This window comes from Phyllobates terribilis, unplaced genomic scaffold (genome assembly GCF_046119375.1).
Source record: "Phyllobates terribilis strain yellow unplaced genomic scaffold, ASM4611937v1 Scaffold_69__1_contigs__length_7402412, whole genome shotgun sequence".
Taxonomy (NCBI): Eukaryota; Metazoa; Chordata; class Amphibia; order Anura; family Dendrobatidae; genus Phyllobates; species Phyllobates terribilis.
This window is the reverse complement of record NW_027362829.1, coordinates 7029459-7055090: the sequence shown is the minus strand read 5'-3', so window position 1 is coordinate 7055090 and position 25632 is coordinate 7029459. Positions and strand designations below refer to the sequence as shown.

Sequence of the window (25632 nt, the reverse complement as noted above, 5' to 3'; positions counted from 1 at the left end):
ATGCCCCCACACAGTGTAATACCCCCATTATGCCCCTTATGCAGGATGTATGATGCCCCCACAGTGTAATGCCCCCATTATTCCCCTTATGCAGTATGTTTGATGCCCCCACACAGTGTAATGCCCCCATTATGCCCCTTATGCAGGATGTATGATGCCCCCACACAGTGTAATGCCCCCATTATGCCGCTTATGCAGTATGTATGATGCCCCCATTATGCCCCTCATGCAGTATGTATGAGGCCCCCACGCAGTTTAATGACCCCATTATGCCCCTCATGCAGGATGTATGATGCCCCCACACAGTGTAATGCCCCCAATTATGCCCCTTATGCAGTATGTATGATGCCCCCACACAGTGTAATGGCCCCATTATGCCCCTTATGCAGGATGTATGATGGCCCCATTATGCCCCTTATGCAGGATGTATGATGCCCCCACACAGTGTAATGCCCCATTATGCCCCTTATGCAGTATGTATGATGCCCCCACACAGTGTAATGTCCCCATTATGCCCCTTATGCAGGATGTATTATGCCCCCCACAGTGTAATGCCCCCATTATGCCCCTTATGCAGGATGTATGATGCCCCCACACAGTGTAATGCCCCCATTATGCCCCTTATGCAGGATGTATGATGCCCCCACAGTGTAATGCCCCCATTATGCCCCTTATACAGTATGTATGATGCCCCCACACAGTGTAATACCCCCATTATGCCCCTTATGCAGGATGTATGATGCCCCCACAGTGTAATGCCCCCATTATTCCCCTTATGCAGTATGTTTGATGCCCCCACACAGTGTAATGCCCCCATTATGCCCCTTATGCAGGATGTATGATGCCCCCACAGTGTAATGCCCCCATTATGCCCCTTATACAGTATGTATGATGCCCCCACACAGTGTAATACCCCCATTATGCCCCTTATGCAGGATGTATGATGCCCCCACAGTGTAATGCCCCCATTATTCCCCTTATGCAGTATGTTTGATGCCCCCACACAGTGTAATGCCCCCATTATGCCCCTTATGCAGGATGTATGATGCCCCCACACAGTGTAATGCCCCCATTATGCCTCTTATGCAGGATGTATGATGCCCCCACACAGTGTAATGCCCCCATTATGCCCCTTATGCAGTATGTATGATGCCCCCACACAGTGTAATGCCCCCATTATGCCCCTTATGCAGGATGTATGATGCCCCCACACAGTGTAATGCCCCCATTATGCCCTGTATACAGGATGTATGATTCCCCCCCACAGTGTAATGCCCCCATTATGCCCCTTATGCAGTATGTATGATGCCCCACAGTGTAATGCCCCCATTATGCCCCTTATGCAGGATGTGTGATGCCCCCATACAGTGTAATGCCCCCATTATGCTCCTTATGCATGATGTATGATGCCCCCCCACACAGTGTAATGCCCCCATTATACCGCTTATGCAGGATGTATGACGCCCCCACACAGTGTAATGCCCCCATTATGCCGCTTATGCAGTATGTATGATGCCCCCACACAGTGTAATGCCCCCATTATGCCCCTCATGCAGTATGTATGATGCCCCCACGCAGTTTAATGACCCCATTATGCCCCTCATGCAGGATGTATGATGCCCCCACACAGTGTAATGCCCCCAATTATGCCCCTTATGCAGTATGTATGATGCCCCCACACAGTGTAATGGCCCCATTATGCCCCTTATGCAGGATGTATGATGGCCCCATTATGCCCCTTATGCAGGATGTATGATGCCCCCACACAGTGTAATGCCCCATTATGCCCCTTATGCAGTATGTATGATGCCCCCACACAGTGTAATGTCCCCATTATGCCCCTTATGCAGGATGTATTATGCCCCCCACAGTGTAATGCCCCCATTATGCCCCTTATGCAGGATGTATGATGCCCCCACACAGTGTAATGCCCCCATTATGCCCCTTATGCAGGATGTATGATGCCTCCATTATGCCCCTTATGCAGGATGTGTGATGCCCCCCACACAGTGTAATGCCCCCATTATGCCCCTTATGCAGGATGTGTGATTCCCCCATTATGCCCCTTATGCAGGATGTATGATGCCCCCACGCAGTGTAATGCCCCCATTATGCCCCTTATACAGTATGTATGATGCCCCCACACAGTGTAATACCCCCATTATGCCCCTTATACAGTATGTATGATGCCCCCACACAGTGTAATACCCCCATTATGCCCCTTATGCAGGATGTATGATGCCCCCACAGTGTAATGCCCCCATTATTCCCCTTATGCAGTATGTTTGATGCCCCCACACAGTGTAATGCCCCCATTATGCCCCTTATGCAGGATGTATGATGCCCCCACACAGTGTAATGCCCCCATTATGCCGCTTATGCAGTATGTATGATGCCCCCATTATGCCCCTCATGCAGTATGTATGAGGCCCCCACGCAGTTTAATGACCCCATTATGCCCCTCATGCAGGATGTATGATGCCCCCACACAGTGTAATGCCCCCAATTATGCCCCTTATGCAGTATGTATGATGCCCCCACACAGTGTAATGGCCCCATTATGCCCCTTATGCAGGATGTATGATGGCCCCATTATGCCCCTTATGCAGGATGTATGATGCCCCCACACAGTGTAATGCCCCATTATGCCCCTTATGCAGTATGTATGATGCCCCCACACAGTGTAATGTCCCCATTATGCCCCTTATGCAGGATGTATTATGCCCCCCACAGTGTAATGCCCCCATTATGCCCCTTATGCAGGATGTATGATGCCCCCACACAGTGTAATGCCCCCATTATGCCCCTTATGCAGGATGTATGATGCCCCCACAGTGTAATGCCCCCATTATGCCCCTTATACAGTATGTATGATGCCCCCACACAGTGTAATACCCCCATTATGCCCCTTATGCAGGATGTATGATGCCCCCACAGTGTAATGCCCCCATTATTCCCCTTATGCAGTATGTTTGATGCCCCCACACAGTGTAATGCCCCCATTATGCCCCTTATGCAGGATGTATGATGCCCCCACAGTGTAATGCCCCCATTATGCCCCTTATACAGTATGTATGATGCCCCCACACAGTGTAATACCCCCATTATGCCCCTTATGCAGGATGTATGATGCCCCCACAGTGTAATGCCCCCATTATTCCCCTTATGCAGTATGTTTGATGCCCCCACACAGTGTAATGCCCCCATTATGCCCCTTATGCAGGATGTATGATGCCCCCACACAGTGTAATGCCCCCATTATGCCTCTTATGCAGGATGTATGATGCCCCCACACAGTGTAATGCCCCCATTATGCCCCTTATGCAGTATGTATGATGCCCCCACACAGTGTAATGCCCCCATTATGCCCCTTATGCAGGATGTATGATGCCCCCACACAGTGTAATGCCCCCATTATGCCCTGTATACAGGATGTATGATTCCCCCCCACAGTGTAATGCCCCCATTATGCCCCTTATGCAGTATGTATGATGCCCCACAGTGTAATGCCCCCATTATGCCCCTTATGCAGGATGTGTGATGCCCCCATACAGTGTAATGCCCCCATTATGCTCCTTATGCATGATGTATGATGCCCCCCCACACAGTGTAATGCCCCCATTATACCGCTTATGCAGGATGTATGACGCCCCCACACAGTGTAATGCCCCCATTATACCGCTTATGCAGGATGTATGACGCCCCCACACAGTGTAATGCCCCCATTATGCCGCTTATGCAGTATGTATGATGCCCCCACACAGTGTAATGCCCCCATTATGCCCCTCATGCAGTATGTATGATGCCCCCACGCAGTTTAATGACCCCATTATGCCCCTCATGCAGGATGTATGATGCCCCCACACAGTGTAATGCCCCCAATTATGCCCCTTATGCAGTATGTATGATGCCCCCACACAGTGTAATGGCCCCATTATGCCCCTTATGCAGGATGTATGATGGCCCCATTATGCCCCTTATGCAGGATGTATGATGCCCCCACACAGTGTAATGTCCCCATTATGCCCCTTATGCAGGATGTATTATGCCCCCCACAGTGTAATGCCCCCATTATGCCCCTTATGCAGGATGTATGATGCCCCCACACAGTGTAATGCCCCCATTATGCCCCTTATGCAGGATGTATGATGCCTCCATTATGCCCCTTATGCAGGATGTGTGATGCCCCCCACACAGTGTAATGCCCCCATTATGCCCCTTATGCAGGATGTGTGATTCCCCCATTATGCCCCTTATGCAGGATGTATGATGCCCCCACGCAGTGTAATGCCCCCATTATGCCCCTTATACAGTATGTATGATGCCCCCACACAGTGTAATACCCCCATTATGCCCCTTATGCAGGATGTATGATGCCCCCACAGTGTAATGCCCCCATTATTCCCCTTATGCAGTATGTTTGATGCCCCCACACAGTGTAATGCCCCCATTATGCCCCTTATGCAGGATGTATGATGCCCCCACACAGTGTAATGCCCCCATTATGCCTCTTATGCAGGATGTATGATGCCCCCACACAGTGTAATGCCCCCATTATGCCCCTTATGCAGTATGTATGATGCCCCCACACAGTGTAATGCCCCCATTATTCCCCTTATGCAGTATGTTTGATGCCCCCACACAGTGTAATGCCCCCATTATGCCCCTTATGCAGGATGTATGATGCCCCCATTATGCCCCTTATGCAGGATGTATGATGCCCCCACACAGTGTAATGCCCCCATTATGCCCTGTATACAGGATGTATGATTCCCCCCCACAGTGTAATACCCCCATTATGCCCCTTATGCAGTATGTATGATGCTCCCACACAGTGTAATGCCCCCATTATGCCCCTTATGCAGGATGTATGATGCCCCCACACAGTGTAATGCCCCCATTATGCCCCTTATACACGATGTATGATGCCCCCACACAGTGTAATGCCCCCATTATGCCCCTTATGCAGTATGTATGATGCCCCACAGTGTAATGCCCCCATTATGCCCCTTATGCAGTAAGTATGATGCCCCCACACAGTGTAATGCCCCCATTATGCTCCTTATGCATGATGTATGATGCCCCCACACAGTGTAATGCCCCCATTATGCCCCTTATGCAGTATGTATGATGCCCCCACACAGTGTAATGCCCCCATTATGCCCCTTATGCAGTATGTATAATACCCCCCCACAGTGTAATGTCCCCATTATGCCCCTTATGCAGGATGTATGATGCCCCCACACAGTGTAATGCCCCCATTATGCCCCTTATGCAGTATGTATGATGCCCCCATTATGCCCCTTATGCAGTATGTATGATGCCCCTCCCCACAGTGTAATGTCCCCATTATGCCCCTTATGCAGGATGTATGATGCCCCAATTATGCCCCTTATGCAGTATGTATGATGCCCCCATTATGCCCCTTATGCATTATGTATGATACCCCACAGTGTAATGCCCCCATTATGCCCCTTATGCAGGATGTATGATGCCCCCACACATTGTAATGCCCCCATTATGCCCCTTATGCAGGATGTATGATGCCCACACACAGTGTAATGTCCCCATTATGCCCCTTATGCAGGATGTATGATGCCCCCACACAGTGTAAAGCTCCCATTATGCCCCTTATGCAGGATGTATGATGCCCCACACAGTGTAATGCCCCCATTATGCCCCTTATGCAGGATGTATGATGCCCCCACACAGTGTAATGCCCCCATTATGCCGCTTATGCAGTATGTATGATGCCCCCACACAGTGTAAAGCCCCCATTATGCCCCTTATGCAGGATGTATGATGCCCCGACACAGTGTAATGCCCCCATTTTGCCCCTTATGCAGGATGTATGATGCCCCCACACATTGTAATGCCCCCATTATGCCCCTTATGCAGGATGTATGATGCCTCCCACAGTGTAATGCCCCTATTATGCCCCTTATACAGGATGTATGATGCCCCACAGTGTAATGCCCCCATTATGCCCCTTATGCAGTATGTATGATGCGCCCACACAGTGTAATGCCCCCATTATGCTCCTTATGGAGTATGTATGATGCCCCCACACAGTGTAATGCCCCCATTATGCCCATACACAGTGTAATGCCCTCATTATGCCCCTTATGCAGGATGTATGATGCCTCCCACAGTGTAATGCCCCCATTATGCCCCTTATACAGCATGTATGATGCCCCACAGTGTAATGCCCCCATTATGCCCCTTATGCAGTATGTATGATGCGCCCACACAGTGTAATGCCCCCATTATGCTCCTTATGGAGTATGTATGATGCCCCCACACAGTGTAATGCCCCCATTATGCCCATACACAGTGTAATGCCCTCATTATGCCCCTTATGCAGGATGTATGATGCCTCCCACAGTGTAATGCCCCCATTATGCCCCTTATACAGCATGTATGATGCCCCACAGTGTAATGCCCCCATTTTGCCCCTTATGCAGGATGTATGATGCCCCCACACAGTGTAATGCCCCCATTATGCCCCTTATGGAGTATGTATGATGCCCTCACACAGTATAATGTTCTCACAGTGCCATAATCCCCCCCACACAGTATAATCAGTGGCGTAACTAGGGTCTGATTGGCCCCGGTGCAAAGATTTCGACTGACCCTCCCCTCCCACTTCATCCTGATATGTCCCCTATCGTGGTATTTATATCCCCCGTTTAATGTATAGTAAAAAAATGTTCTATAAGGCTATGTGCCGTAATCGCCGCCATTGACTTGCATTGGACCGCGTGACATCCGCATCACTGCATCTGCACATGCGGATATCACACGGTTCAATGTGCGGATGGTACCCAGGTCTGGAGGAGAGGAGACCATAGAACCATAGAACCTGTTAAAAAAAAGGAATTTAAAATAAAAAAAAAAGATTCTACTTACCTTCCGATGTCCTCCCGGTGTTTTCTCCCCTCCGTCTGGTCTGCTGTATGGGTCGCGTTGTTGTGAAGGACCTGCCATGACGTTATTGAGTCATGTGACCTGTCACTCAATGACGTCATCGCAGGTCCTTCACACCACCGCGAGCCGCCCAAGACACCGGACGGAGCAGACGAAACACCGGAGTACATCGGAAGGAAAATATCATCTTTTTTTATTTTTTACCATTCTTATTCTTTTTTTTTTTTTAACTAACTTGGTCACACTACTATCCATGCCGGTTGCATGGATTTATATAGTGTGAACAAGTTGTCAAGCACTTTCCAAGTGATGCTAAAATCGCTTGGAAAAGTGCTTGATAACCTGCATGCAGAAATGCATGTGAAGAACGCTTGACAAACTCTTCTACCTGGCGGGAAAAATGCATGTAAAAACAGCACGCCTTTTTCCTGCCAGGGAGAAGCGGAAAAAATATGCAGCATTTCTGCATCTTGGGCACTTAGCCTTATACTTACCAGGTACGAACTTAGAAGTCATGGGACCCCATAGCAGAAGTATAATGCACAGCCCATAGTCTTCCATATAGTATAATGCACAGCCCATAGTCTTCCATATAGTATAATGCACAGCCCACAGTCCTCCATATAGTATAATGCACAGCCCATAGTCCTCCATATAGTATAATACACTCCCCATAGTCCTCCATATAGTATAATGCACAGCCCATAGTACTCCACATAGTATAATGCACAGTCCATAGTACTCCACATAGTATAATACACTCCCCATAGTACTCCATATAGTATAATGCACAGCCCATAGTCTTCCATATAGTATAATGCACAGCCCATAGTCCTCCATATAGTATAATGCACAGCCCATAGTCCTCCATATAGTATAATGCACAGCCCATAGTCCTCCATATAGTATAATGCACAGCCCATAGTCCTCCATATAGTATAATGCACAGCCCATAGTCCTCCATATAGCGTAATGCACAGCCCATAGTCCTCCATATAGCGTAATGCACAGCCCATAGTCCTCCATATAGCGTAATGCACAGCCCATAGTCCTCCATATAGCGTAATGCACAGCCCATAGTCCTCCATATAGCGTAATGCACAGCCCATAGTCGTGCATGTAGCGTAATGCACAGCCCATAGTCGTGCATGTAGCGTAATGCACAGCCCATAGTCGTGCATGTAGCGTAATGCACAGCCCATAGTCGTGCATGTAGCGTAATGCACAGCCCATAGTCGTGCATGTAGCGTAATGCACAGCCCATAGTCGTGCATGTAGCGTAATGCACAGCCCATAGTCGTGCATGTAGCGTAATGCACAGCCCATAGTCGTGCATGTAGCGTAATGCACAGCCCATAGTCGTGCATGTAGCGTAATGCACAGCCCATAGTCGTGCATGTAGCGTAATGCACAGCCCATAGTCGTGCATGTAGCGTAATGCACAGCCCATAGTCGTGCATGTAGCGTAATGCACAGCCCATAGTCGTGCATGTGGCGTAATGCACAGCCCATAGTCGTGCATGTGGCGTAATGCACAGCCCATAGTCGTGCATGTGGCGTAATGCACAGCCCATAGTCGTGCATGTGGCGTAATGCACAGCCCATAGTCGTGCATGTGGCGTAATGCACAGCCCATAGTCGTGCATGTGGCGTAATGCACAGCCCATAGTCGTGCATGTGGCGTAATGCACAGCCCATAGTCGTGCATGTGGCGTAATGCACAGCCCATAGTCGTGCATGTGGCGTAATGCACAGCCCATAGTCGTGCATGTGGCGTAATGCACAGCCCATAGTCGTGCATGTGGCGTAATGCACAGCCCATAGTCGTGCATGTGGCGTAATGCACAGCCCATAGTCGTGCATGTGGCGTAATGCACAGCCCATAGTCGTGCATGTGGCGTAATGCACAGCCCATAGTCGTGCATGTGGCGTAATGCACAGCCCATAGTCGTGCATGTGGCGTAATGCACAGCCCATAGTCGTGCATGTGGCGTAATGCACAGCCCATAGTCGTGCATGTGGCGTAATGCACAGCCCATAGTCGTGCATGTGGCGTAATGCACAGCCCATAGTCGTGCATGTGGCGTAATGCACAGCCCATAGTCGTGCATGTGGCGTAATGCACAGCCCATAGTCGTGCATGTGGCGTAATGCACAGCCCATAGTCGTGCATGTGGCGTAATGCACAGCCCATAGTCGTGCATGTGGCGTAATGCACAGCCCATAGTCGTGCATGTGGCGTAATGCACAGCCCATAGTCGTGCATGTGGCGTAATGCACAGCCCATAGTCGTGCATGTGGCGTAATGCACAGCCCATAGTCGTGCATGTGGCGTAATGCACAGCCCATAGTCGTGCATGTGGCGTAATGCACAGCCCATAGTCGTGCATGTGGCGTAATGCACAGCCCATAGTCGTGCATGTGGCGTAATGCACAGCCCATAGTCGTGCATGTGGCGTAATGCACAGCCCATAGTCGTGCATGTGGCGTAATGCACAGCCCATAGTCGTGCATGTGGCGTAATGCACAGCCCATAGTCGTGCATGTGGCGTAATGCACAGCCCATAGTCGTGCATGTGGCGTAATGCACAGCCCATAGTCGTGCATGTGGCGTAATGCACAGCCCATAGTCGTGCATGTGGCGTAATGCACAGCCCATAGTCGTGCATGTGGCGTAATGCACAGCCCATAGTCGTGCATGTGGCGTAATGCACAGCCCATAGTCGTGCATGTGGCGTAATGCACAGCCCATAGTCGTGCATGTGGCGTAATGCACAGCCCATAGTCGTGCATGTGGCGTAATGCACAGCCCATAGTCGTGCATGTGGCGTAATGCACAGCCCATAGTCGTGCATGTGGCGTAATGCACAGCCCATAGTCGTGCATGTGGCGTAATGCACAGCCCATAGTCGTGCATGTGGCGTAATGCACAGCCCATAGTCGTGCATGTGGCGTAATGCACAGCCCACAGTCGTGCATGTGGCGTAATGCACAGCCCACAGTCGTGCATGTGGCGTAATGCACAGCCCACAGTCGTGCATGTGGCGTAATGCACAGCCCACAGTCGTGCATGTGGCGTAATGCACAGCCCACAGTCGTGCATGTGGCGTAATGCACAGCCCACAGTCGTGCATGTGGCGTAATGCACAGCCCACAGTCGTGCATGTGGCGTAATGCACAGCCCACAGTCGTGCATGTGGCGTAATGCACAGCCCACAGTCGTGCATGTAGTACTATGGCCTAGGGTACCATGTACTCACTGATTTTAAAAAAAAACCAACACATTATACTCACCTTCACTCTGTCGCGCTGCATATTTTTATGGAGCTGGCAGCTGGCTTCAGCGTGCAAGCGACGGGAGCGCATGATGTCACTTCCATGCGCCTCTAGTCACGTGTACGCTGACTTCATCTGATGGCCTCTGATTGGTCGGCAAGCGTGTATTGTGGCACACTGACAAGATGGGAGTGAGGTAGTAGGGGTCAGTGAGGATCTAGGAGGGGCTGGGATATGCAAGGAAAGTAGGGAGCTGAGTAAGTGTAATAAATGTGCTAATAATATTAAATATCTGCTGGCAAATGCAAGAAGTCTCGCAAACAAAATGAATGAACTGGAGACTCTTATATCGGTCACAGAATACGATGTGGTGGGTATTACGGAAACCTAGCTGGATGAAAGCCATGACTGTGTGACAAACATGGAGGGATATACTACATTTTAGGATATAGTCAGCAGTGGGGTGCTGCAGTGATCTGTACTAGGACCGATTCTTTTTAACCTCTTTATTAATGACCTTGGGGATGGGATTGAGAGTAAAGTGTCAGTTTTTGCTGACGACATCAAACTATGTAGAATATTAAAATCTGATCTTGACATTATGATATTGCAGAACGATCTGGATAAGATGACTGAATGGGCAAACACTTGGCGGATGAGGTTTAATGTAGAGTAATGCAACTAGGTCGGAGTAATTCTATTGCTGCATATACATTATATGGGAGTATACTTGGGACTACAGAACAGGAGAAGGCCTTGGGTATTCTGGGTACAAGTAAGCTGAGCAGCAGTACTTAATGTCAAGCAGCAGCCGCAAAAGCAAACAAGACTGTAGGATGTATAAAAAGATAAGGAAGGTTGAACTGGATGCACCTAGGTCTTTATTCAACCTACATTACTATGTTGGTATGAATGTGTGTCCTCGGACACACATCTAGCTGAAACAGGGGCTAGCATTGGCTAGGCCCGGTCGTAGCGGTGACTGCGGTCATTAAGCCTCTAGATAAAATACTCCCACAGTACCTACAGCATATACAGTTACAGAAAATAAAAGGGATTAACAAGAGAACTTACTACACCGATCGCAGAGACGATTCAGTTTAGCTGAAGGAGAGCACTTCAAATGGCCATTTTGTGAACGGGGTTTCCTGCATACATGATGTGTATCTCTCATACATGGGCCAGGTTGTGGGCTGGTCTCAGCACTTCATGATTTTATGGAATCCCCAACTTATGTGATAACGCCTCTCTGGATGATCGCAGAAGTTGTAGATTGACACCATATTTTCCATAAGGATTTTATTTTTACTTAGAGACCAAAAATGGCATAGCTGTTGTCAATTATGTGTCCACTGTGCATTTATGGCTCATTGGCAGAGGGGCTACAGTTATGAGAAAATATGTATCCTTTTCTCTGGCTAGCCCATGTGCTGGAAATGTATTTCTCATTAATATTGGATTTATGTATATTCCAATATTTTATATTTTCATTCGGAGACATCCTGACTGCTGAAGCTGTGCTGATGAAAGGAATGTGTATGCTGGGTGACCATGGCTATTTCTAAAGAGTGTGAGATATCCCTTTTATCCTTGATAGACCTTTTCCTGTCTGAACAGATAGGTTAATCTGCACTCTTTGTCTATGCTCAATACACATCCTCATAGTCTTTTCCCTACAAGAAGCTCTTGCATGTTAATTAAGCTGATTCACTGTTCGGCCACATTCAATTTCCTACTGGTATTAGTTTCTTGTCTAAGTCTTGGAGACTGTCAGCTGTTTGTCTTACTGGAAAACCTTGTGAGGTGTCTACTTTAATCCTCTTACTTCACAAGGGACGGCCTGCATGTTGATTAGGCTGGTTCACTTCACACTATAGGTAACACTGTTCAGCAAGGCTTTTTTTTCAGCATGAAATTGGGTGAATCTTATCGGAATTGTCATGCTGAGAAATAACTTCAGAATTGCTCTATCACTTAAGATTTTTGAGAAAAATGCAATTATGTATGCATTGAATACTGTCAAATTTGTGGTGGCATGTGATATTCCGAATTCAAAAGTCAGCAACAGCGATCAAGTTTAGAAATGTTTTGCCATTGATTTTCTTTATAATCACTGTCCGATAATTCACAGGCAAGATTCCAACAATAGTCACCCAGCATCGAGGGCCTCCACCTCCCCTGGTACCTATTTTCCATCTAGGAAATGTCTTGATGAAACCTTTCACCATGTTCATCACTTACAGTGCCTAGGTTTGTTGGGAAAAAGTTAATGTGTGAATGAAGGAAATGTATTTTAAGTGATATGTTGCACTTCATTGACTTGTAAGCCTGAAGAAAACTTTCAAACTGTTCAGCATAGTTTGGCACCTTGTAGTTGCCTAGAAAGTTGAAAACGACATTCTTGAAGGCCGACCATGCTACATGTTCTGCACCATGCAGAAGACCATCAAAGAAAGGCTGCATGCCCACTATGCGTTTTTCAAGCAGACCCGGGTACCATAGTACCTGTGTAAAAAAGAATTTAAAATAAAAAATAAAGATTATACTTGCCTTCCGGTGGCCCCCGGTCTCCTCAGCGATGCGTCCGGTGTGTTGGGCGGCTCATGGAAGGTCCTTTTAGACCATCGCGAGCCGTCCAACACACCGGTCGCATCGCTGAGGAGACCGGGGGCCATCGGAAGGTAAGTATAATCTTTATTTTTTATTTTTTACCATTCTTATTTTTTTTTTTTTTTACTATTACTTGGTCACACTATATAAATCCATGCCGGTTGCATGGATTTATATAGCGTGATCAAGTTGTCAAGCACTTTTCCAAGTGATGCTAAAATCGCTTGGAAAAGAGCTTGATAACCCGCATGCGGAAATGCATGCAAAAACGCTTGACAAACGCTTCTACCTGGCAGGAAAAACGCATTTAAAAAACGCATGCTTTTTTCCTGCCAGGGAGATGTGGAAAAAATATGCAGCGTTTCTGCATCGTGGGCACTTAGCCTTACTATCATTTACTAGCTCTCGGATTTGTGGGCCAATGAAAACACCCTCTTTTATCTTGGCATCACTGATGCATGGAAACTTCTGTCACAAGTAAGCAAAGACTTCAGTTTGCTTGTTCATTGCTTTGACAAAGTTCTTCATTAATCCCATTTTGATGTGCAAAGGTGGAAGGAATATCATCTTTTCATCTATTAATGGTTCGTGTTTAACATTCTTCTGCCCTGGAATAAATTTATTGCGTAGTGGCCAGTCCTTCCTGATATATTGCGAGTCTCTTGCGCTACTGTCCCATTCCCAAAGGAAACAACAGTACTTAGTGTATCCCATCTGTAAACCTAATAAAATTGCAACTACCTTGAGATCACCACATATATTCCATTTGTACCTTGAGTATTGAATGTGCATCTGCATATTCTCATAGGTCTCCTTCATACTGATCGACATGTCCGATAGGTATCGAAGAGTAGACATTACCATTGTGTAGCAAGACAGCCTTAAAACTTAAGGCCAATGAATCAATGAACAGTCGCCATTCCCTTGGGTCATGGTCAACTCCAAGGACAGAAAACAATCCAGTAATATCACTGCAAAAAGTGAGACAGTCAGGTTGACTGAAATATTTGGTTAAATCTTCATGACGACTGCAAAATACTGAAATTTCTGTACCTGGCTGCAACAGATGCCACCCTTGCAACCTTGATCCAAGTAGTTCTGCCTGACTCTTTGATAAACCCAAATCTCTGACCAGATCGTTGAGTCTTGCTTGAGATATTAAACGTGGAGCAGTTGATATTGATGGTTCGAAATCTGAATCAGCAGCAGGTTCCATCTCTAATGAATCAACCATCATTTCATCGCCCTCTTCTATTCTCCACACCGGCGGTGGTTTTGGAACTGGCAGACTTTCATCGTGCGCCACTGGTCTAATTTCAGAAGCGAGCTTGGGATATTCAATAGACCTCCTGTTCTTAGAAGGAAAAACCGGATACATTCATTGTGCAGAAGTAACAATCGGTTATATGGTCCTTCTGCTCCCTCCCGATCATTGGAATGACAAACGGCATCTATGGTCGCACACCCTTCAGCCAAGACCTCAAACTCGTAGCGCAAGATGAGCAGCATATATGAGTAGCCCTTGCTCTGTCTTGGTCACCAATTTAGCATCCAAAATATAACTCCTATGCCTTCTTAACAACTGCAGTTATACTCCTTTTATGGGCTTTAAGGGTATAATCTCCACATGTATAACAAAAGAGATCACTACTATTGCGACATTGACGCGATATTCTACAACTCATTACTTATTAAACAGTTTTGCTCCTTTATGAAATTTTCTCAAAACAGAAGAAACTCATGAAGATTACAGCGTCGTTACTGCTGCTATTATATAATGCTACTTGGAAATAGACCAAAGTCTGACAGTTGTGTCTGGACGTGCCTGAGAGTGCACAACTAATGCAATGCATGATTGGACAGGACTTAGTGCTGTATATTATAATAAAGAGAGTCCATATTATGAATTTTTATTGGTTATTTCTACAAAAAATACACTTCTGAAATAAAAAGTTTAATATAAGTGCCAATTTATTATGCACTGTCCTTATCATTATAATCATAAACTTAAACTATCTCGGGAATGGTACATGCTACAGAAATTCTGATTTACATTTCTGAAATCAGCTCCTCAAAATACATAGACAACATATTTTAAAACAGGAAACAGAAAAAAAGTTACAATTTGTTGACCAGTGTAATTTGTACAATCCTCCACCTAAGAGTGTCAGCTCAGATTGCAAATGACAGAGGGAAGGAGGGAGGCGATTAACTTCAGAGATTTTTAATATTTTCTATGACCTATCCAGAAAAAAAAAACACCGTACATGGGGACATTAGCTTCAAATCACTCCTGTGTTGGTGTTCTTACAAGCAAACTTTTATACATGAGATCTAATTTGATAAAAAGATTACAGCTGGGGAAAGATGGAAAACTTTCATATAGATGACTAGTGGTGATGTAGTCAGTGATGGACTCTGGCCAAATATGTTTCTGGAGTTATAGTAGAAGATGTCGTCCTCATGATGAAGTAGTTATTTCTCATGTCACGTGTAATGAATATCTCCTGCAGTATTGCTAATGCCGATTCCAGTGTCGGTAAATGAGACGATAATTAGCGTTATGGAAGATAAGTCTATGAGAAACTTATTCAGTTGCAGACTCCAAGGAAGAAACTGCTTGTTGTCTGTGGCCTAAAATATATAGGTTTCATTAGTACATGACAGGGTAAAAAGCAGAATGTTGTAAACCAATAAGAATACCATTGCTGCTTGGGTCCCCCACCAGTCTCTGTATTTCCTGCGTACTTGTGATTACAGCTACCGCTAATCAGTTGGCTAAGCAGTGGTCAACTTAGCCAGTGATTGGGAGCATGGAGGAGATGTCTTTTTCTGCAATTCAACTTATGTTCAAATCCATACAAGACTAGAGAATACAACATCTACACCTTCTATCTCCTGATATATTTCCCTTATTGTGTCCAGTAATTGTATTATTACACGGAATTCTTTATGATGTTCCATCGTCTCATTGTCTTCCTATTTAGGTCACTACAATATCAGATCCTCTCAGTGGACATCTTCTATATTGACAGAATTTTTGTGAATCACCCATCAAGGATGGATATGGACAGAGACAAGATGGCGGAGAGGATATTACACCTCACCCTAGAGATCATCTTCCGGCTTACTGGAGAGGTGACGTCACATTACATCATTCTTATCTATGGGAATAACAGATGGACAGAACTGGAGAAGTGAGGACTCTGGAAATGTCTGGAGGGAGATTTATTAATGTGTCTCTCCATAACCAGGATTACACAGTAGTGAAGAAGACCTCTAGTGGGCGCTGTCAGGACCCTGTGTCTGAGGGATGGGGAAGACCCCTGAGCCCAATCACGGGGCCTCCACCTCACCCCCTGATACATGAGGATATCAATGACCAGAAGATCCTAGAACTCACCTACAAGATGATTGAGCTGCTGACTGGAGAGGTGACACTGCTGGGACATTATACAGTAACACTATTAAGGGATTGGGGGGATAACGGTATCATTGTATGTGTCAGGTTCCTATAAGGTGTCAGGATGTCGCTGTCTATTTCTCCATGGAGGAGTGGGAGTATTTAGAAGGACACAAAGATCTGTACAAGGACATCATGGAGGTTCCCCAGCCCCTCACATCACCAGGTAATAGACAGGAGTAAATACACACGGCCTATAATTATCTGTATGTAAAGAATGAATTCAGTCCCTGTATGTGTTTCCTCCAGATCTATCCAGTAAGAGGACAACACCAGAGAGATATCCCCATCCTCTTCTTCCACAGGACTGTAAACAAGAAGACCCCAATGTTCCTCAGGATCATCAGGTAGACGGAGAGAAGGTGTCATGAGATCTCCCCTATGATGTGTAGACGGCTGTGATGGTCTTGTGTTCAGTCTTGTTTTATCCACCAGTATTATATGTTTTATATTTGTGTAATGAGGACGGTGGAGATGGCAGGATTAGAGCTGATCATAGATGGGACTTCTCCATCTGTCTGTGACTTTTACAATATTTGTTTCAGGGTGAAGATCTGACCCATATTAATACTACAGACACATATGTGAGGGGTGATGAGCGGTGTAAAGAGGAGATTCCTACATATGACTACCCAGGTGAGTAGTAGCCACTAAATGCTGAGAAGTCATAGATTCTTCTCAGTCACCGGCTATGGCTGCTTTATCAGTGGTGTAGTCCGGCCATATCACAATCGTGTGATCGCCATTTTGCCACTAGAGCATAACATTCGCCTCCATATGAAAAATGTTCTAATTACTTGGGGAAATTGTGAAAGCTCTTTTCTATGGAACTTACAATCTGAAAGATCCACCTACCCCCTGGAATTAGAAGATGCTGACCGTTACCTGCCCAGGTGACAGCGTACGTAGAATGTGCTGACAAGTTAGAAAATCACTTGAAGAAAAATATTATGATGGACCTGTAAGAGAAAGCGGAGGGTAATGATGCTGTTGGCTTCCTAGATCCCTGATATCTTATTGGATGAATCTACCTTCTCTCCCTTCTGTGCTGCTGAATATGATCATATGGTCCCTACAAGACCAGGTCCAGTCTTTCTGGCCAAACTTCACTTTTATGATCGACAACATTAAATGTGCAGTGTGAATTTCTGTACAATAACTACAGAGTTTCCCTTTATCCTGACTTTACACTTTATTTTAAAACCAACTAACTTCAAACAGGATTGTGATAAACTATACAGAAAACATTACACCTGTGCCATGATATATCTCTAAGCTGTGCGTGGCTGACGGCTGTAATATACATTTATTCACACCTGCAGATGATGTGTTGGCTCCAGCCCTGGTTTCATGGATTCACTCCACGTCATAAATTCCATTATGTTTTCGATCCTAAGGAATTCAGATTACTGCACAATCTCTCCTGAAATGGTGAGCACTAATACTTTCTCTACTCTTCTGGTTAGGACTCATAGTAGCTCCAATGGTCCACCATAAATGAGTCCAACTCCGGTTTAGTGTTGGAGTTCTCCCCTTATACATACGTTGTTGTTGGGGATGTAACATAGATTAAAAAAAAATATTTTTTTTCACAGGTTCCTTCACACTCCGCAGCCAGTTTTCTGTTCCTAATCAGGCCCCATTTTTCAAATCTGACGTGTGTCACTTTATGTGGTGATAACTTTGGAATTCTTCACAAAGGATAATAGGAAACAAATGGACCTTACTAATTATTTTCCAGCTTATTTATTTATTTTACTCGCTTATATACCGTCATTAATTCCACAGCGCTTTACAGACCTTATTGGCACTGTTCTCATTGGGGCTGACAATCTAAATTCCCTATCAGGATGTCTTTGGAGTGTGGGAGGAAACCGGACAACCTGGAGGAAACCCACGCAAACACGGGGAGAACATACAAACTCCTTTGTTGTCATTGGTGGGATTTGAACCCAGGACCCCAGCGCTGCAAGGCTGCAATTCTATAGTCAAAGTATTGTCTGATCTCATCAGACAGTACTCACAGAGGTGAACACCACCAAATTACAAGTAAACAATTAGGAAAGGGAAAAGGGTGTGAGTAAAAGTGAAATTCTTTACTAAATAATAATATTAAAACCTAGTAAATCATACATCCCATTAGGGATGTATCATGGATCATGATTATATAAATGGAGTCATGATCCACTAAATTACTGATAGAGTCAGACGGTGAATCAAATTATTAATAAAATAAGCCCCTAGCCAATGTCCCTTATAATTGATGGCTGGGTTTATGCTTATAAAATGAATGCCATAGATTATATCAAGGGTGTGCTGAATTATGATAGTATCCTCAGCCAGGAGAGATTTTATTAAATAAAGGCTCAATTTGCCAGCGTGAATTCAATAGTAAAAAATTCTCCTAGCCCGTTGGATACACTCCCCATATTATAAAGTGACTTCAAAAGTGTGGCAGGTCTGATAGATATAAGTGTAATGAGCCCTTATACAGAGGTTATGAGGGCACACTATTGCACCTGTCACATAATCTGTGTAATGGATCCTTAATAATTCCACTCGCATCTCCAGTAGTGCTGTCAGCAGTGAAATAACTCCGGCAATATAACAGACTTAGCCAGCTTAAGAGCACAAGCGGCTCAGCTATGCCACTGACAGTCTCTCACACGCTGTCCGCACATAAATGCGGTGGAGGCAAGTGATTTATCTGAGTCACAACCCCTGAGTGGACTAGGTGTTATCACAATCTTAGCCAGCTTGGATATACAAGCGGCTCAGCTATGCCACTGACAGTCTCTCTCACACTGTCTGCACAAGAATTGATGGTCAGCAGGAGAAGCAAGCGATCCCACTAAGTCACGATCTCCTGGTTGTGCAGGAGATCCAACACTCTTTCTGCAGATTTAGATATCCGATGCGGCTAGCATATGCCACTATCGGCCTCTCCCACGCTGTCAACACGTGTGTGGGTATGATCAGCATGAGAGACTATTTCAACTATGTCAACAGTCTGTCAGATCTAACAGAGCTGACAGCTAAAACGGGGTAAATTTGGTTTTATGCAGCACTGTAACACCGCACTCTATAGTGCCGTCAAATATGGCATAATACTGTCTGATGAAACTATCAGGAGTCGTCCCTGACACGCGTTTCACCGGGGGTTCCGGATTTTTCTAAGGCTGCAGTGCTAACCACAGAGCCACCGTGCTGCCCATGGTGGCTCTTGATCGCACAATACCCTATATACGGTTGTACACTACTGTCTGAGCACATGGCAGGTTAAAAAGGAAAGGAGCAACATTTAGCTATTTGAAAGCAGATCTTGCTGAAATAGTTTGCAGACACAATGTATTGGGAGCACTGTTCATGGTCACCTGGCAGCTCAAACATGGCCACCACAAACAGGTTTAGCACTATGTCCTCTGTTTTCTAGAGCCCAGGGATTGCTTGGCTCAACATTCTTTAACCCCTTTACATGGATCTGGAGTTACACAGAGACCCCTAGGCTTGGGCCATGGTGTTACCTGCTGTTCTATGGAGTGAGATAGTCAGGTAGCCGGGTCAGAACCAGGAGGGCAGAGAAAATACAAAATCAGAAGACACAAGAGTAGTCCGTAAACGGGCCGGGGTCACAACAGGAAACAAATACACAAGCCGGGAGCTGAGCACAGAGGACTGAACCAGAGGAGAACAAGGCTGTATCTGGCAGCTTCCGGCAATATGCTTCCAGCTTTAGTAGGGTGCGGTGCTTTCCAAATGGCTGAAGCAGGGAGCAGATTACTCCAGCTGGACAGCACACACACCCATACTGCCAGACTGGATGGTACTACTGGTCCCAGCAACCCTAATCTTAGTGGCTGGACAGAGCCTTCGCCGTCCAGAGCTTCTGGTTCTGACGTCTCCTCCATCACCAGCGCCGCCTGCAGAATGAATATCTGTAGGTAGTGATTCACCGCACAATCCTTTTGGTATGCAAACAGTTTATTTCACATATGGTGATTCAGACATAAACACTGACCTAAAAAGGTGCAGGGATATGCGACACATATCAATTTTAACGTTTCGACCCTGCCAGAGTCTTATTCATAATGTCGCTGTGAAGACACATATACATATTTAGATATATACTGAAATTATATACATGAGCTTTTCCTATGCTCATCATGAATGTACTTGTAATTGTGCGACAATCTTCAGCGGCTTCTAGGACATCCGTCCTGCAGATAAGTATTGCTGATATTCTGGCCTCATGGTAAGTCATTGGTAAAAAGATAGGACAATGGAAGCAAAAAGATTAATGATTAAGTGGAGGAGCAAAGGAGCCGGAGGAGGGCCAAGGAGAAGAATGATAGAGCTTAGGTGGTAAAGAAGTTGGGTATCAGGGCAGAGACATAAGGAAAATGGGTCACCAAATAGATGCGTATAAAGTTATGTTAGGTATGGGGCAGAGACATATGAGGAATATAGGTCCCCACTCAGATAAGTAATAAAGCTTATTAAGTAACAGGGCAGAGACATATAGGGAGTACAGGTCCCCAAACAGATCAGTATAGAGGCATGTGGCCAGGTGGCTTGCCTGACTGCTCAAAATGTGCTGGGTGGGTACCTTTAATGGAGCTGTGAACAGGCGCTCCCGCACCTTCATCTTGTGCATCTGTCTCTTGTTGCGGTTGGAGGGTTTATGTATGTTTCTGTGATTACCGCCAGACCGTAAGTGCGTGCGCTCAAACTTGCCCCCCCCCCCCCCCCCCTGGAAGTTGTGTCACAGGCAGGTGATGTGGCAGGGAGAGTGGGTCTGTTGGGGCAGGCCTGTTCTCCCGTATGGCCGTGTCACGTGTAGCACATCCATGGCGATAGTTCTGTTATGTTAATTCTTTTAGAGAGGAGTAGCGCTGGCAGGTAGGCCTATTATTCCTGCTGCAAGTGGGACAGTATCCTCACACTGTCGGGGAAAGTGAATGTACAAAGTATGTATAATAATTCACTAGCGCTGGAATAAGACTGGAGATATACTAATGAGATAAAATATACGAATGTATTAGTATTTGTTTAAAATACATTACAAAAGTTAAATCAGGGGTATAAATAGGATAAAATATAGCCTGTCGGAGATACAGTCAAACGTGGAGGGAAGAGTGGTGGGATAGTAATTTTCCTCCTGTATTTCAGATAATTTGTCCGGTTGAGGTTTAGTAGTTTCTTTCCTAGTTAGAAGACAAATGGTTTAGAATGTGGTGTGAAGATAGCAGGTCTGATTGAGGAGTAACCTATCTTACCTGCTAGTGAGGAAGGAAGGATGGTTAGTGGTCCTCTGTGTTGGTGTATTTTCTCGGTGGTAGAGAAAGCTAAAATATTGAAAATTAGTTAATTCCAAAATTATGTCTACAGGTAAGGGTTTGGTGGTACCACACCTACCTGGAAGAAAAAGAGGATGTTGGTAGATAGCTTTTTAGGAAGCGAGTTACTATTGTCCAAGTGGTCTTTTTGGTCCCTTGACTTGGAGAATCAAAGAAACAATATAGGTAAGGTAAAATAGGTTAGAATAAAGAACATATAATTTTATTAGGAATTGTAACTTTTAATTAAATCAATTACCTCAGGAAAGAGTCCAGGGATGACTTGGAGAGAAAAGTGCTTATTATGGCACGTTCGTGGTGTAATCCATTTTAAACTGATAAAATAAACAAATTTTTTAGTATCTCATTAGTATATCTCCAGCCTTATTCCTGCGCTAGGGAATTATTATACATACTCAGTTCTGTTATGTTGTCATCATGGTGTATCGATGAGGGGCAAAAGTGAGGTTGATCTGGGTGGGGGAATAAATTTGTGCTGGTTGGGTCAATTGGTGCCGTGGATGAAAGGAATAATGGAGGGGGGGGGTGTCAGGAATGTATGGAGTCCTGTATGAAACTAAATAGTGTGAGGCCATGCCCCTTGTATGTAATTAGGTTTGCTAGAATGATATATGGGAGCTGTGTGTAAGAGGGTGAGGAGAAAGGGAGAGGGGAAGGGGTGGAGATGGAGATTGGAGGGGGAAGCCAGGGGAGAGGGGAAGGGGGTTTCTGGAACTCACCTGGAGAGGAGGAATAGGAGAGGTTGTAGAGCTGATCTAGCGTGTCTGAAAAAAAAGATGATCAGGTTAGCCAATCTATTTCATGGTTGAGACCCTGTGTCAGTGTCTGGAGGGTGTGTATCCAGAACCACTCCCGTTGTTTAAGGAGTTTAATATGGTTACCACCTCGTCTGGGTACTTGTTTGATCACCTGGAACCTGAGTTGTGATACTGCATGCCTGGCGCTGGAGAAATGATGGGATAGTGGTAACAAGGTTTTGCCGCAACGAATCATAGATTCATGGCTGGCAATATGGTCCCTGATGTGTTGAGTAGTTTCCCCTACGAATAGTAGACAACATGGGCATTTTATTACATACACCATAAAGTCAGATTCTCTGCAGAATGAATGAGGACAGGTATGGAGAAAGAAGAAGACGTCGCAGCTGCGGATCTCAGAGGAGATGGGTCACACCATTTGCAGAAGCCCTAATATGACAAAATGGCAGAAAACCAGAGCAGTAGAAATCCCCATAAAGTGACTCCATTTTGAATATTATAACCCTCAGTGAATTAATCTATAGGAGTAGTGACTATTTTGACTGCACAGCCACTTTCTGGAAATTAGCACACAGTGGATGTTGGAGCGTGAATATAGGAAATATACTATTTATTGCCCAACACCTAGTGCCCAGATTGTGCTCCAGGGGACACACATCATAAATTAAGTGGGTTCTTTTCACTATAGTAATGTCAAATACATGGATGCTATGTGGTTTGGGCGCACAGCAAGGCTCAGAAGTGAGGGGGAGATCTGACTTTGGGAGAGCGGATACTGCTGGATTGGTTTATGGAAGCCATGTTGCTTTTCAAGAGCCTTTGAGCCACTAATAATGTGGAAACTTCTGTTTTTCCACTGACAGATGATGGACCTGAGTGGGGACTTGTTTATTGTAAGATGAGTGGAAGTTTTTATTGCTATTATTTTCACCTACATAACATTGTTTGGTGGCTTTTTATTCCATATTTGGGATCCAGAATGAACAAACAGTTGAACATCACGCTCTACTGGTTCATCCTGTGAGGTTTTCTATTAGACTGTGAACTGTCATTGTCTTGGTAAATCATACATTGTTTTTACATAACTTGCCATTTCTACAGACACTTTAAGTAGAAATGCTCAAAAATATAAAACTCAAGGATATTTTATTCAAAAATAATAATTTGTTTTATTCTTAGCAGATGACTGTGCCAGGAGATCAGAGGGACAGCTGGCATCTTCAATTTTTAAATCTGATGATCTTGAGATACCACAGGATACAATTGAAGTGAATGCCATTACTCCAGATATACCATCATCCCTTCACAGCAAAGATCTGTCATCTGATCCTTTAAAACAGGTCCTGTCTTCTGATTCATTACCGACTACTAAGGAAAATCATAGTAACAAAAGAGGCATTCAGAAACAAACTGCTCCTAAAGCAACAAAGCCATTTTCACATTCAGAATATGGAAATAGTCTTCTCAAAAAGTCTTTTCTTAAACATCAAAAAACGTACACAGCAGAGAATAGATTTTTTTGTTTCAAGCAGGGGAAATGTTTTAACCATAAATCAGATCTTGATAGTCACACAAGGGAGAAGCCTTTTTCCTGTTCAGAATGTGGAAAATGTTTTACAAGGAAATCAAATATTATCGTACATCAGAGAACCCACACAGGGGAGAAGCCTTTTTCCTGTTCAGAATGTGGAAAATGTTTTACAGGGAAATCAGATCTGAACAAACATCAGAGAACTCACACAGGAGAGAAACCATTTTCATGTTTAGAATGTGGGAAATGTTTTGCAAAGAAGGCAAATCTTATCAAACATCAGAGAACTCACACAGGGGAGAAGCCATTTTCATGTTCAGAATGTGGGAAATGTTTTACAGAGAAATCACATCTTATCAAACATCAGAGAGCTCACACAGGGGAGAAGCCTTTTTCATGTTCAGAATGTGGAAAATGTTTTATCCATGAATCAGATGTTGTAATACACCAAAGAACCCACACAGGGGAGAAGCCATTTTCATGTTCAGAATGTGGGAAATATTTTGCAAAGAAATCAAATCTTGTCACACATCAGAGAACTCACACAGGGGAGAAGCCATTTTCATGTTCAGAATGTGGGAAATGTTTTGCAATGAAATCAAATCTTGTCAAACATCAGAGAACTCACACAGGGGAGAAGCCTTTTTCCTGTTCAGAATGTGGAAAATGTTTTAACCAGAAAGCCCATCTTTATAGCCACCGGAGAACCCACACGGGAAAATGCCGCAACTACACCCAACTGGTCTCTGTATAGACTAAAAAGACCCTAGCTGCACAACTTAAAACACCACCTCAGATCTAACTCCGTAGTAGGCCATTGAGGGTTTTCTTGTACCTCCTGAGGAACCAGAGCGGAGGCCGCAACACACTGTCAACAAGTGGAAAGGAAAGTGTGAAGTAAGATACAAAAACTGTGGGTGAGAAACTAAAACACATCCATATAGGGCAAAGAAGTCAAGCTAAGGAGAATCAAAAATAAAAGGAACAAGTATAACCTCCCAGAAACCTAACTCTGGAAGAAGGAAAAGCTGCTGGAAGGGAAAGCAAACAGACGGAAAGGATAGTTTCACCTTTTTGGTGAAACTTACAAAATTCATCCTCACCCACAATTACTTTGAATTTGATAACCACATATATCTACAGGAGACTGGTACAGAAATAGGAAGTATAATGGCTTAACAGTATGCAAATTTTCATGACCAAGCTTGAATGTGACTTCTTGTCCTCATGTCACATCAGGCCTCTGGCCTACTACCTACTACTAATTGACTATAGTTTAATCATCTGGACATATTCTGAGCAACATCTAAAGAAGTTCCTTGAACACTTTAATCAATTTCATCCCACCATCAACTTAACACTCAACTACTTCTGTACTGAAATTAACTTTTTGGACACCATTATTAAGTTACATAACCATGAAATAGAGACGTCCATGTACCAGAAGCCAATTGACCGTCCAACATCCCCTAAATGGGTCAGTTTCCATACAAAACACATAACCTCTATTGGCTACAGCCAGGCCATCCGATACAGTTGGATATGTTCCAACCCTATGGACAGAGGCAAACACCTTGGTGGCCTCAGAAACACCTTTTTGAACCAGGGCTACCACCAAACAACAATTGAAAACCAGATTGCAAGAGCCACCAGAATATCAAGGAATCATCTACATTTCAAAACTAAACAAGAAAGCAACCGGGTGCCTCT

At 44.9% G+C, this 25632-nt stretch overlaps 2 protein-coding genes across 2 annotated transcripts in view; both read left to right on the top strand.

Moving 5' to 3' along the window:
• The window catches only part of LOC141194332 (gastrula zinc finger protein XlCGF66.1-like), a 240017-nt gene extending 223558 nt beyond the window's left edge, over nucleotides 1-16459 (top strand). The window contains exons 2-4 of the mRNA XM_073662234.1: nucleotides 15801-15951; nucleotides 16068-16247; nucleotides 16322-16459. Coding sequence (XP_073518335.1) covers nucleotides 15801-15951; nucleotides 16068-16247; nucleotides 16322-16459 — 469 coding nt within the window. The remainder of the gene's footprint in view (nucleotides 1-15800; nucleotides 15952-16067; nucleotides 16248-16321) is intronic.
• Nucleotides 16460-16493: 34 nt separating this feature from the next.
• LOC141194331 (uncharacterized) lies at nucleotides 16494-25187 on the top strand. Its single transcript, XM_073662233.1, has 3 exons — nucleotides 16494-16508; nucleotides 16822-16912; nucleotides 23574-25187. Exons 1-3 carry the CDS (start codon nucleotides 16494-16496, stop codon nucleotides 24674-24676), a joined length of 1209 nt encoding a protein of 402 aa, XP_073518334.1. The 3' UTR covers nucleotides 24677-25187.
• Nucleotides 25188-25632: the final 445 nt, after the last annotated feature.